Source organism: Chaetodon auriga, chromosome 1 (assembly GCF_051107435.1).
Source record: "Chaetodon auriga isolate fChaAug3 chromosome 1, fChaAug3.hap1, whole genome shotgun sequence".
In the NCBI taxonomy this organism is placed as follows: domain Eukaryota; kingdom Metazoa; phylum Chordata; class Actinopteri; order Chaetodontiformes; family Chaetodontidae; genus Chaetodon; species Chaetodon auriga.
The window spans coordinates 15,738,534-15,751,740 of record NC_135074.1 but is presented as its reverse complement, the minus strand read 5'-3'; the positions used below and the strand labels follow the sequence as shown (position 1 = coordinate 15,751,740).

Sequence of the window (13,207 nt, the reverse complement as noted above, 5' to 3'; positions counted from 1 at the left end):
TGACAAGGCTTTTGTTTTGTTTTTTTTTTCATTGTGCAGTTTTCAAGATAACCATGAAACTTTACACGCTTTTCTTCATATCAAACTAATGGCTTGATATTAGCTCAAACCTCCACGAGGCATTTAATCTTTTCTTTGCCTCTGAGGAAGACCTACGGCCAAAACACAGCAGCAATGATCCTAATACAACTATTAGAATACATTGATAAAATGAGAAGCTCTGCAGGCATGAGCTTGCTTTGATTCTGTGCCTCTGTCTTCGATTGTTAAACTGGTTTGTGTTTTTGAGTTTTGAGGCATATTTCACTGCAACTAAAAACACAGATCAGGTTTATCTTAAAGCAAACATCTGCAACATACTGCACACTGGATGAATGCATGAAATGGCTGTGGTTATTTAAATCAACCGCTGTTGAACTAACATTACTATTCAGAAATCTGAAGTTCATGACAAATGGAATATGTAGCTGCGTCTCGTCACTCAGAGAACATAACCAACAGATCTGCATGCTTTTAAATGAATTTTCTGCGTTGAAATTCTTTCATAATTACTCTATATTTTAACATACATTATTCCAGGTCACAGCTGTCCTAGGAGAAAGATGAAAGTCCTCCAAATGAAATGACAAAATGCACTGCTTGTAACTACTCCTCAGAAAGAAAAGGTTCCTCTGATCTGACACCTGTACCAGCAGGAAGATGTTTGATTTGTTTGTTCTCTCCAAAACCTTTACAAATCACCGCTGCAAAAATGAAATCTCAGATCTTATGAAGCTGGTTATTAGTTAGATATCAATTCGGGTTAGGCACAAAAACGACTTGGTCAGGGTATGATCATCGTTTGGTTGGGTGTCCTGATGGCGGAATGGTTAAGGTGCGACACATAACTGCAACATCCCTGCTGTGTTTCCAGGATGTTTTTTATATGTATACCCCTCTGTCTCTCTCCCACGCTTCATTTCCTGTCTGCCTCTGTACTCTCTACTGACAAATAAACACATAAATGCCAAGATATAAACAAAACAAAAAATATTCACAACAGATAAAAAAAAAAAAAACATTAAATAAATAAAAAATATTGACCACCAGAAGGAAACAGGAAGTAAACTTGTGAGTCAATATGAGATATTCTGTTGACCCGTCCAACCACCCTGACCTCCTCCCTCTGTGGACTTTGTGGTTCTATAAAAATGTCACATTATTTCATCCTTTGCCCCCAGCGAACAGCACAGCAGCTGTTTTGTCACTTGAACATGATGTTTGCTGGGGGTTTGCTAAAATAAATGATGTTTTTCTGAGGAGGACAGTTTCCTGTTCAACACTACAGAAAATAACATATTCACTATTCACCTTCATATTATCTGTTTGGCTAATAAAATTTTCAGTGTTCCAACAACAATGTGACCAAGCTCCTCTCATGCTTGCCGCAGATGGATGAACAGAAAGTTACAAGTCCTTTTAAACATCATTTGAATAATTTACAGTAGTAAAATGCAAACTAATCTCATGATTAGCTTTGACATATAGTCACGCTTTACATTCAAAACTCTCTCTCTCTCTCTCTCTCTCTCTCTCTCTCCCTGTGTGTGTGTGTGTGTGTGTGTGTGTGTGTGTGTGTGTATACTGTAATTGTAGAAGTATAAGAAGTGGCATGGTTTGGTGAAAGTCACGACAGCACCGATTTAATCCCATTGAAATGGCATAATGTCATTATGCATGTGTAGTTTGTGCTCTATATGATACAGTAAATGAAAATGAGTGATTAGTAAAGAGCTGAGCACATGAAAAGAGGACAGGAGAGGAGAGAGTAGAAACTGTAGCAAGACCGAAACTAAAGGGCCACTTTGCATTTTTTAATTCATAATCCATATATTGGCCCTCACTGATGTTCATTATAGGATTGCATCGTTTCTCTACAGGCTTACTGTACAATGAGTCTCAGCAGTGGGATGGCAAAAATGTACCCATTAATGATTTCACCTGATGGAGGTGGAGTCTCCACTTGTCCACACCTCCAGAGAGAATGAAGAAGATGCAATCCCAACACAAAACCTCCACTTAGCTTTTGGAAATTTAGACAGAATATAATAAAAAGTGAAAATGGACAATACAAGGACTCATCCTTTGGGAAGCAACAGCTACAGCCAGCAGAAAGTGAGTCACTATGGTGCATTGAGACTGTGGTCAGATTATCATCCTGACAACAGCACAGAGAGGTTCACGGTGTGTGACAAAGACATTTCTTCAAAGGTGCAATGAAAGAAACCATCCTAACAGAAGCAGAGGCTCGTGAGGATGCATCTGGTGTGTTTATATGATGGCTGTAGAACAGGCGGACACAATGACATGCATATCAAGCAGCAAAATTAATTTTGAGCACAAATTAAGGCCTCTTAATTAACACTTCTTCCAGTGTCCACAAAAAATATGTCTGACATGCTTCATGGTTCATGCAATATAAGATTTTAGTTCAATCTTATTCACATTTTTTTCCAAATTGGAAAATTCTGAATCTGTTCTCTCTCAGCTTGTTCTACTTTGCAAGAAGTAACTGTAAAGGTGAATTGTTTGTTTGCATCATTGATTGGTTTGGAATAAACTGAATTGTAAGAATCTTTTTTGCAAATACTTGGTGTAAATTAAATATATATGTGCTTCTACAAATTAAACAATGTTGCTTCTGTAAAAACAAATAATCTCTGTTTATAGAACTGGTTTCATGTTGACCTCTGACCCTTTGAAGGAAAGAAGAGAAAGACAGAAAAACAATCATTTTCTCCTAGAAGGGCATCCTCAGTGAAACATAGATGAAATCACTGCCCTTGCCACATCAAAGATGGATGCTGGCCGTGCTATCTTGTGTACATACAGTCTGTGCTCTGTGTGTGTGTGTGTGTGTGTGTGTGTGTGTGTGTGTGTGTGTGTGTGTGTGTGTGTGTGACCAAATGGGTCTCAAGTTTGCAAGATGTACTTTCACACTAACAGCAGACAGCAGTTTACTTACAGACAGCATTTTTGTGACTGGAGTCTTTACTGGGCATCATCTTCACCCCTCTGGACTTCAACTCTATTGCTTTCTTCACTGCAGAGGGGAGAAAGGATAGAGGTTATTAATTCAGTTAGAAATAGTGATTTATTAAACTTAAAGCACGATGAATCTTTTGAGTGTTTATTATTTTCAGGTTTGCCACGCAGTGCACATCAACTATTTGTGAAACAAACCTATAACAAATGCAACAGTGGCAGAAAGTGAAAATTAGAACAGGGAAAAGGGAGAAGATATTAAAAGCCACGGAGAAGTAGGGACAAGAGAGGAGAAAAAGGGGGAGAAGAGCAAAGCGGTGGAGCAGCATTAAAATGTATTCCACCTATCTTATCCTAAGCAGCAGTATTGCAGGGGATAACAGAAAAAATCTATGCTACAACCAAACTACAATCCACTGAGAAACAGACATCTCTCTCACTGACACACACACACACACACACACACACACACACACACACACACACACACACACACACACCATATACAGCAGAGACAGACAGAAAGTAAATGACAGAAGTACCAATAGCAAAGTGAAGAGAAAAGGAGATGAACAGAACACAGTAATCCAAGCCCGGTCTCTCCTCCTGTGCATCTGCAAGAGCGACAGGTCTTGGATCACTGTGTTTCATGTTGGAAGCAGCCAATTAAATGTGAGCTGCCACATGGAAACTAATATGCACTTTAAAATGCTAATTAAGTCATACAACCAGTCAATTAGATGACAGGAAAGGTCCAGCAAGTCCAGTCAGGTGGTTTCAGACTTCTGTCCCCAGTAATTACTCCTCTCAATGACAGTACATGAGTATATGATGCAAGAGGACGATTAGGTATTGCCAGTCCTATGTTGTTTGTGTTTTTATGTGTGGATTGGTTCGTACAATGAAAAAAGAAATCCTGACATGATTGTAATTGTTTTATTTATATGACTGACTGTCTGTACGATTGTTATTGCTGTCTTTTATTGTTCGTATGTGTCGTCCTACACTGCAAAATGAATATCCCTGCTGAGGGACAATAAAAATGACTCTGACCCTGACTCTGACTGACTGACTGAAAAGAAAAACTCTCACAGCACAAACAGATGTGCACACATCAATACTTCATACAAATACTTGTGTTCATACCATATGGGTAAAAGGGGGGCTGAGAACACAAAAGCAATGTGACTGAAAGGGTGTGTTATACCTTGGTATTGAGCGCTGAATCCTTTTCTTCGATGGTTGCTGTCTGAGGTGAAATGTATGCGAAGCCAGTTCTTACTTGAGATCACTGGTGAGGGCAGGGTTGTACCAGTCAGCCTGGAAGTACACAAATAAGAAATGAATGAACAGAAAACCAAACAGAAGAAGAAGGGGAATGCAGGCAGAAAACCTGAACACTGAATACCTATCTGGAATGTGTCAGCCTTTCCACATTAGAGTTTACTTGTAGCTGCTTTCTGTTCTTTAGTGTATTTATGCTATACTATAGAGAATACAGCAGAGAAAGACAAGGCAGATGGGGAAGAGAGGGTATGATGTTTGAAGCTCAAGCTGTTGTTACTGCAAATCCACACTGTCCACACAAAGACTGAGGCCCTGTCCAATGAATATACTGAATGTTGCGTTACTTATTTGTTGTGTAATGTGCTCCACATTTCTTTAAGGTCCACATTGTTGGTGGACATCATGCTGGCAGAGATTGTGCCCTCTGCCAGCGAACGACAATGCAGTACATGCACTCGATTCATGGACAGTGAGCTTTATTTGAAGTATACAAAAAGAAAGGCAGCTGTTGCAGGAAAGTGCTTGAAAATTGTTGCCATGTTATGAATGGCTGCAGCATTACAGACTACAGCACGACCAACCGCTGTTGTGAAACTACTCGTGATAAACAATAGTAAACGCAATGCATCATATAATGCAGGACACAGAAGTGTGAACAATCAAGGATCTAAATTGCTCCACCTGAGGGCAATAACATACAAAATGTCCCTTCCTGAAGCAAAACTTTCCAGAGAGTTCAGAGTATGATTTTGATGTCACTTTGCATTGCCCTCCATGGTGCAAAGGCTGGCTGTAATTTAAGGAGGTTTTAGCTGAAAGGCAATTTGTTCCGCTGGCTTGGAAAGTATGGATGCGGGAATTGAATGAATGATATTATCCCTTCCATAATGATCACCACTGACCAGAAGCAGAGCACTGGGGTTGTACTGGGTACACTAGAAGTGTTGCATCTAAGTGTGCTTAACTGAGTGAATATTAAGCAATTCTATCCAACAATAAAAAAGAAAAAGCTGAATTATTGAAAACCAAAGGAAAGATATATTGTGAAGCTGTCTAAATTATGATATAACATTTGGGGATTTTGAGAATAAAGTGACTGATTCTGGGCTCAGGATAAAATAGAATTACATCAGGTGTGTCATACACTTATTTGTGCTAACAAAAGTAAGACAGGAAGAGAAGAGATGATAAATAGTAAAGTAGTAGAGGTGAATGAAGATAGTGAAGTAGTAGAAAGTCAGAAAGTTCACATCTTCAAAAACTGTTTCTAAAGCATCACCACTGAGACGATGAGTTGGTTGCCTATGGTAAGTCTTACATCAGCTTTAGCTGCTCTCGCATTTCATTTCCAACGGCAACCAATGCGGTGGTAAAATAAAAATTTAAAATGTGGGGAAAATGGTGCACTGAGACAAAAAAAGGAAATGATGTAAGAGACTGCCTGGAAGCCAATGTTCTACCATCCTCCCTAGAGCAGGTGTACTGAGTAGATAGAGACAGTGAGGGAGGAGGAAACACAGATAAGGAAAAGGGCAGAAACAAAATATGAGAAGTGGTAAAAAAAAATATTAAGAGCGCTTGTTAGAGGACCTTATTGAGTGCTTATTATCGGGGACACAAAGTTCTGTATCTGTGAAAGAGACAGCTCGAGCAAATCAGAAAAAAGAATATGAAGTATGTCAGATGAGACAAAAGCACTGCCACTGTGTCTGCCTGAAGGCAATCTAACTATAGTATACAGAGTGAACTGACTACAGTAGAGCACTAGTGGTCTTTGGCAGTTAGTGCGATTAAACAGACATGCATGGTTGTGTGACATAATGACGTGTGAGATACGAGCTGAAAAACGAGAATTCAGGGAATTTTTGAGGGCAGCACATGATGCATAAAACACAGTGAATACAGTGCTCTACATACTGTGGTGAATACTGCAGGCAGCACCTGAGCCTGACCTATGAGCTCTGTGGACAGGAGTGCAAGATGAACTGAAGCACTTCCCCAAAGACACCAATGAAGTTTTATATTATGTTGCCTCTTTATTTACTTATTCTTTATTTCAGTGCATGTTTACCCTGGTTGGGTAAGTGTATAATTTCATTTCAGTTAAACTTGTTAAATCAGTCTGATAAAAGAAAATATTGTTAAACAAGTTGTCTGCTACGAAAAAAATAAAATAAAAATATCTAAATGATGACCAGTTTACTTATCCATTCCTTTTTTCGGTAAAAACCACGACATGTAAAAAAAAAATATGCCTTTAAGAACAGTGAAACTGATCCTCTAATGAAATAACTCACTGAACTACTGGAAAATAGAATAAAAAGAAAAATTCTGTATTTATTTAGTTATTTAATAAACACAAAAGCAAATTCATTTTAAGAGAAAACCTATGAGGTGATAAACCTGTTTCTAAATCTGATGTGGTGTGATTAGGTAGAAATGGTGTGAGGTGCTGACTCACCTTTCATGGCAAGGCCTTACCAACACATTTCTATCCTGAAGAAAATCAATTCTGCTCAGTATTACATTGGGAAATAACTGCTGGTATTGTACTGTTACTGCCCCAGGTCCTCTGCATTTGCAAAATGGTGGTTATGTAAATAATAATCATATGTGACAAAGGTGATATGATACTGTACTATGTACAAATCAAGTGTTATTGTATATCTACTCAGATGAATCACACTTTATTAAAGACCCATCTGTGCATCTCATAATTCCATCAAGGCAAACACGTTCCCTTTCCGGCTGACTTGAATGGCTGAAAGGTTTTGAGGGATAAGTCTGGCCTGTCATGTGATCCAGAGAGTGCTGAAATGACTTCTATTCAGTGTGTCAAGATGCCAGACACTAATGGGCAGCAACGATCAACAGTTTCAAAAGGATTAAGAGCGGTAAGTTGTTCCCAGAGGAGGTCTTTATGCACAGTGCTTTGGAAAACGTGTTCTTGTTTGGTCTCTGTATTTTAATAAATGTGTGTTTCTTTGCACATTTTGGTGATTTGGTGTCTCCTTCCTGCTCTCTAGTGGTAAGAAATCAATTATCACAGCTTTAACGAGTGTACAGAGAGCTTGCTGAAAAACAGCCCCCCTTCAAATGGCTTTCTTAGAGTCAGGACTTAAGTTTGGGGTTGAGGATAGAGCTTCAAGGATGCATGTTGATGTATGAAAAGTTTAAATGAGAGCAGTACAGTCATTGTGTGTTGGGAAGGACAAAAAAGATGGGGAAATATGAAAAGTAGAGAGAAACACAGATAAAAGTGAGAGATGTGCTGCATCTCTTCCATTATTCATGGGGACTGGCCAGCTGCCTGACACTGGAATGAGGGAGAGACAAGAGGTCAGAGAGGAGGAGGAGAGAGGGATGAGACATGAACTGAAAGGAAAGAAAGAAGAAAGAGCAAATGAGAAGAGAAGAGAGGCTGCAAGAAGTTTGACAGAAGACTAAGCTGGTGAAAATGATAGACATGAGGGGGAACAGAGCAGAGGAGAGAAAGATAATGAAGGACAGCTTGAATATAAACCAATAAAGCGGGTTACAGGACAAGGAGAAATGTGAGGAGACCTTACAAGGTGAAAGAAAGAAGAAAAACCAGAACAACCTGCAGAGGAAAACTGATGGATGAAGAACGTAGAGGAGGAGGTGAGTGCAGGAAATTAAATGAACAGGAGAAGAGAGGTTACACAAGCCGCAAGGAGAGGGCAGAAGTTAAAACAGGGGACGCAAGGAAGGAAGTGTGAATGAGGTTGGACATTATAAACACCAGGTTGCAAAGGATAGAGATAAATGAGAAAGTAAGTGAAGCTGGAAGGAGAGAAGAAATGGGAGAATGGAAAAGACAAAAGAGAAGGTTTCACATAACATATGAGGATAAAACAAAGAGGGGGGAGAGACAGAGAGGAGAGGGTGCAGAACTGTAAAAAAGAGAGAAGAGGAAAGGAGGGGCTGAAATACCTGAGAGGAGGAGACAATAGAAGAAGAGAGGACAAGCCACAAAACAGAGTAGAGAAGGAGGCAAATGAAGGATTTCTGTGCTCGCTGTAGCACTTCCCTCTTGTTAGACCACTAGCTTTCTAGTGATACAGGAACATCACAAAGACACTGAGGTATAACTTTGTTCTGTACATGCGCAAACCGTGTTCCCATCTCACTGTCGAGCGAATTTGAAATAATGCAAAAAAGAAAAATAAAGGAAATGTGAATTAGGTGCATTTCCATCAAGTTGGATTTATGGGTTAAGTTATGCATGGCTGTAATGAAGCAGAGGTCGCGAACCAGAAACAAAACCACAAACAAACCTCAGAGAAGACGAGGAAACAAAACCAGTCGCCTTGGCCATCTACAAAAGGAGAACGGATACACGGATTTGCACATCATGGGAATATCCAGGAAGATGTGGACGGTGCAAACAGCTTCCTGTTCTTCTCCTTCACCTCGAGCGAGTGTAAAAACCTTTTTGCAAAAATCAGCCTTTTCTAATGCAATACTTCAATGTGCGCATAAAAATACGTCGATGGAAACACGACTCCTGTTGCTTTAGCCCTTGCCCTATCTACTCGCTGCTTGTATTGCTGGAAATACATTATTTCCACTGCTACACTTATTGAAAATTCCTGTGGGTGTGAGGATCTGCAAAATGACAAAAAGGCACTGTAAAAATAAATGATTGGATACAAGTCAGAAAAGTTGGAAAGCACATTATCCACAACAGATAGCTGTTTATTCCAAGTGCTTAGTGCAAAACCCTGGTACACCGGTACTTTTAATCTCATAACACACCCACACACTCAAACAGAAAGTCGCACACAGACATACACGTTCACAAAGACAAACATGGAGCCAGTAAACATAATTTAAAATGTAAATGGAATAACAGGACAAGAGAGGTGTTTGAAAATGGAGACTAAGGGAGGGCTGGTGGTTAAAAAAAGGGGACCAAGGGGAGAGGAAAAAGCAGAGGAGGGTCAGAAAAGAGGGACTCAAAGGGAGGAGTGTAACGAGACGTAACAGAGCAACATGAGGGGAGGGCAAATAGGAAGAAAGAAAAGATTCAGGTTAGAAAGAGGGTGGAAAAAGTCCGGGCCTATTTCTTTGGTAGTTGTGACTGAATTCTTCATGACAAGGCACTGAGGATGGACAAGGTTCATCCACAGATGCTGCAGGCCTGCTGTGGTGCCCTTTGAGCTGGCAGACAAGGCCAGCCATTCCCAAGTTTCAGTCAGGGGTCTGGAGGGTGTGTTCAAATGATCAAAGAATTACACGGCTAAACCTTTTCTAGGAAAGCCTACCAAGGTCAGGGTGCCAGAAAAAAAAATCTGGCTGACTGTTAAACCTCACATTTATGAAGAGCAATGTGAGCTCGTGGAAAAAGGTGCCATCATCTTATCAACTTCTACTTTCTTCAGCAGTGATAGGGCTTTCCTAATCTTGTCTACGTGTGTATTGGGGTTTTATAAAATGCTCATAGCTGTGATCCCCAGATTTTTCTGTGGGATGCACTGCAGACATTCAGGTCGTCAAAGCCAACAAGTTTGTTCAAGCAAACCTGTGCCAGCAGTGGACTCTGATAAGGGCACACCTTGCCTTTTCTTCTATTTGTATTAAACAGGGCGAGGAAGTCAGCAGTTGGCATTTCTACTATTTGCAGATGATGCTGTCCTTCTAGATTCATCAGAACACCATCTTGGATTCCTGCTGGACAAGTTTACAAACCGTGATTTGTTTGGGATAAGAGTCAACAGCTTCATGACTGAGATCACATCTGTTTGCTTGATCCAGATGGGCAAATGCCTCATGGAAAGAAGTTCAGGAAGTTTTACCTACAGATGTAATCCATATGACGGACAGGCAGTTGTGTGCATCAAAGACAGTAAGTCACAAAGATGACGTGTGGACTGCAGTGACTCAGTGGCCCCTGAATGAACTGACTTTGTCCCGGTTAAATGACTACAAAATGACCTGGATAAGCAACTAGAAAGCGTATGGTTTAATGGAAATTACTTTGCTACTACTTTACTATTGCTGCCAATAAAGTAATTAAAAATGAAACTGTGCATGCATATGTGTGTGTGTGAGTGAGAGAGAGAGAGAGAGAGAGAGAGAGTCAGAGGTAAAAGAAAAGAGAGGAGAACAGAATACAACCCAATACAAAACAGTGCAGGTTGGTGGAGAAATTTTCACAGCTTCCCGTTTAACAAAACCCATTCAGGTGATAGCATGTTTACTTACTGGCCTGTAGTCTGGAAGAATACCAATTATTTTGTGTGCTCACATTACAATGATTTCTTTTTTACTTTACTGAAGTCTGCTGAAGGTAGCATCAGTTAAATAGGAACGTGTGAACTTTCAATCCGTGCTAGCATTTCCAGGTGGTATTATTGTTGGCGCTGCTGTCGCAAAGGGAACCGAACACTTTCAGTTTTCCTTGGATCCGAGCATCTACCAACAGCACAGGACACACTGCATTTATTTCCAAATTTCTGTGAAAAATGATCAACACCACTCTGGATATGACAGAGAAGGAAGAAGTATGTGTGCTGAAGAGGCAAAGTGAAATGTCACAACGTATACAGAGTAATAACATAGATTGGTTATAAGATAAGATAAGACTTTAATATATTAATTATTGCCTCCCCTAAAGTACCTCTAGCAGGTGTTGGTGTCGGGAGTGCAATGATAGTATATTTTCTGTCTATTGATTTTCGTATTAACAAGTAAATTGATCCAGTCAGCCTGTGTGCTGTAAATCAAGCCTTCATTTTCCCAGGAGATCACGCCCAGTGGAGCACACACTTATACAGTGAAAGCAAGACTCATAGGAAACCAATCTGAATGCCAGTGCTGTCATTATGCTGTAGCCATTACATTGTGCGGTCAACATTTACTTCATTTACTTCACAGTGATAGGTTAAAGCAAAAATCTCATCCATTAAACAAGACTCGAGGTCTACGACCATGCTAGCAGCTCTGTGAAGCGTTTCTCACAAACCTTAACACAACTATCACTGAGCTAATGTTAGCTTATGTTTGGCAGGCCATGTTTACAATGGTCGCCACTGTAGTTTGACATGTTAGCATGTTAACATTTGCTAAATAACACTAAAGACAAAGCACAGCGGAGGCTGATGGGATTTTTATTTGGTTTGCAGGTATTCTGCAGTTTACCAAAGTTTTGAACAAAACAAAGTTTGGACTTTGACTGAAATTGGGATTTTTTTTATGTTAGTGACAGTTGACAGACAAATTCCAATTCTTCTGAGGGAGACATGAACGTGAGTGGCAAAATTTCATTGCAATTGATTTGAATCTGTCAAGACATTTCACTCACAACACAAAAGTCATTATGATTTATCTTATGTGGATTTTCGATATCTTTACAAAATGTCAAGTCACCATCATTGCCATTACTTTGAAAGCTTGTATGTTAGGAGTTAAGGTGGTTAAGGTAATGTAGTTTTCTAAGGAAGGAGACCTGATTTGTGGGTAACAGTTTCATCACACTATGTGCTATGTGTAGTGACCCTGTTACTCAATTAAAGAAATAATTGGCAATTAGGGCCTTTCATTTAGTTAGAAGTCTGGAGTAGATAGGATGGGGAAAGGATTCATTTAATGTGAAAATTCCATCATCCTCTTTAAATCAGCTGAGCAAACCACTGACTTATTAAAAATCCTAGACTATTGTTGTGATGATACTGTACATTAAGGCATGTTCTTCTGTTTTCAGCACTGGCAACTGGGTTAAAAATCAATGTGAATAATGTATTGAGCAATAAGGAACAAAATGTGATTAATCACTGTTGGTCGTGTTCCTTGGATATACTGGCCTTTAGCAGAGAAAGAATTCATTCAGGTGAAGAAAATGACAGTACAAACACTGCTGGGCAACACAGTTTTGTGTTGTACTTTAAACAGACAAAGATCAAGGAGGAGAGGAGGATGAAAAGGGGCCAGAGAAAGAGAAAGAAGAAGGGAAAGCTGGAGGGAGTGAAGAGAATAAAGGGGAAAGAGGAGAAAGGGGAAGGAAGGAGAAATGGGTGGAAGGGTAGAGGTGAGGAAGGAGACAGGAGAGGGCTTTAAAGCAGGGAGGCTTGACCTTGACTGAAACTGATAAACAGAGCTCATTTCAAGTAATCAGAAAGAAAATCTGTTCACATTTGAAGATACTGACTAACAGCATTACTGATAATAGCCTATAGACCACGTATAGCCTTTACTTATAATAGGCTGTTTATGTGTCTTCATATTCAGGTACACCTATCAAGGCCTCTGTAAAAACAGTGAAAAGTTGCCTCGTTATATCCTGGGTACATTCCTGTTTGTGTACAATTAGAGCTTATCCATGCTATTTAAATCAGACGATGGTATTTATACGGACAAGCTGAAATATTCTGCCTGTTTACCAGATATTAGTCTGAAATTAAATGTGTAATTGTGACATGATCGGGACATGAAATGAAATGGACAGATGAAAAAAATCAAGGTGTCTCAATCTTCATTCAGACAAAAGTTTCTGCTCAAATTACTTGTTTTCCAGATGAATCAGGGTTGTCTTCTTGATTAATGGAAAACATGAGCAAATACGTGCAGTGAGAGGGACTGATGACCTCCTCGGGTGCATACAGAAGCGGCTGTGTGACCTGTTAATATTTTACTTGCAAATAGAGAAATTACATATGTATATAAACATAGTGTAAGCCATACAGTGTGATAAACCATTGGACTATTGAACACAAATGCATAGAGGTTTTGTGAAATCTAATATTCACATTAGCCAGTAACTGCTGCCTTTTGCCAGTATGACTAGACATCAGCAGGCAGGTTTCAAAGTATTACAGTCTGGCAGGCTGGTTGCCAGAAAACTGGGTACAACTGTCAGATTATCCAGGACATAATC

The 13,207-nt window shown here is 39.7% G+C and overlaps 1 protein-coding gene across 2 annotated transcripts in view; it reads right to left on the bottom strand.

The window, feature by feature from the left end:
• The window catches only part of LOC143318293 (CUB and sushi domain-containing protein 1), a 375,208-nt gene that overhangs the window by 172,971 nt on the left and 189,030 nt on the right, over positions 1 to 13,207 (bottom strand). For both annotated transcript variants that reach the window (XM_076726460.1, XM_076726469.1), the window contains exons 6-7: positions 4,232 to 4,344; positions 3,005 to 3,082 (exon numbers count right to left, since the gene is read on the bottom strand). In XM_076726460.1, coding sequence (XP_076582575.1) covers positions 3,005 to 3,082; positions 4,232 to 4,344 — 191 coding nt within the window. The remainder of the gene's footprint in view (positions 1 to 3,004; positions 3,083 to 4,231; positions 4,345 to 13,207) is intronic.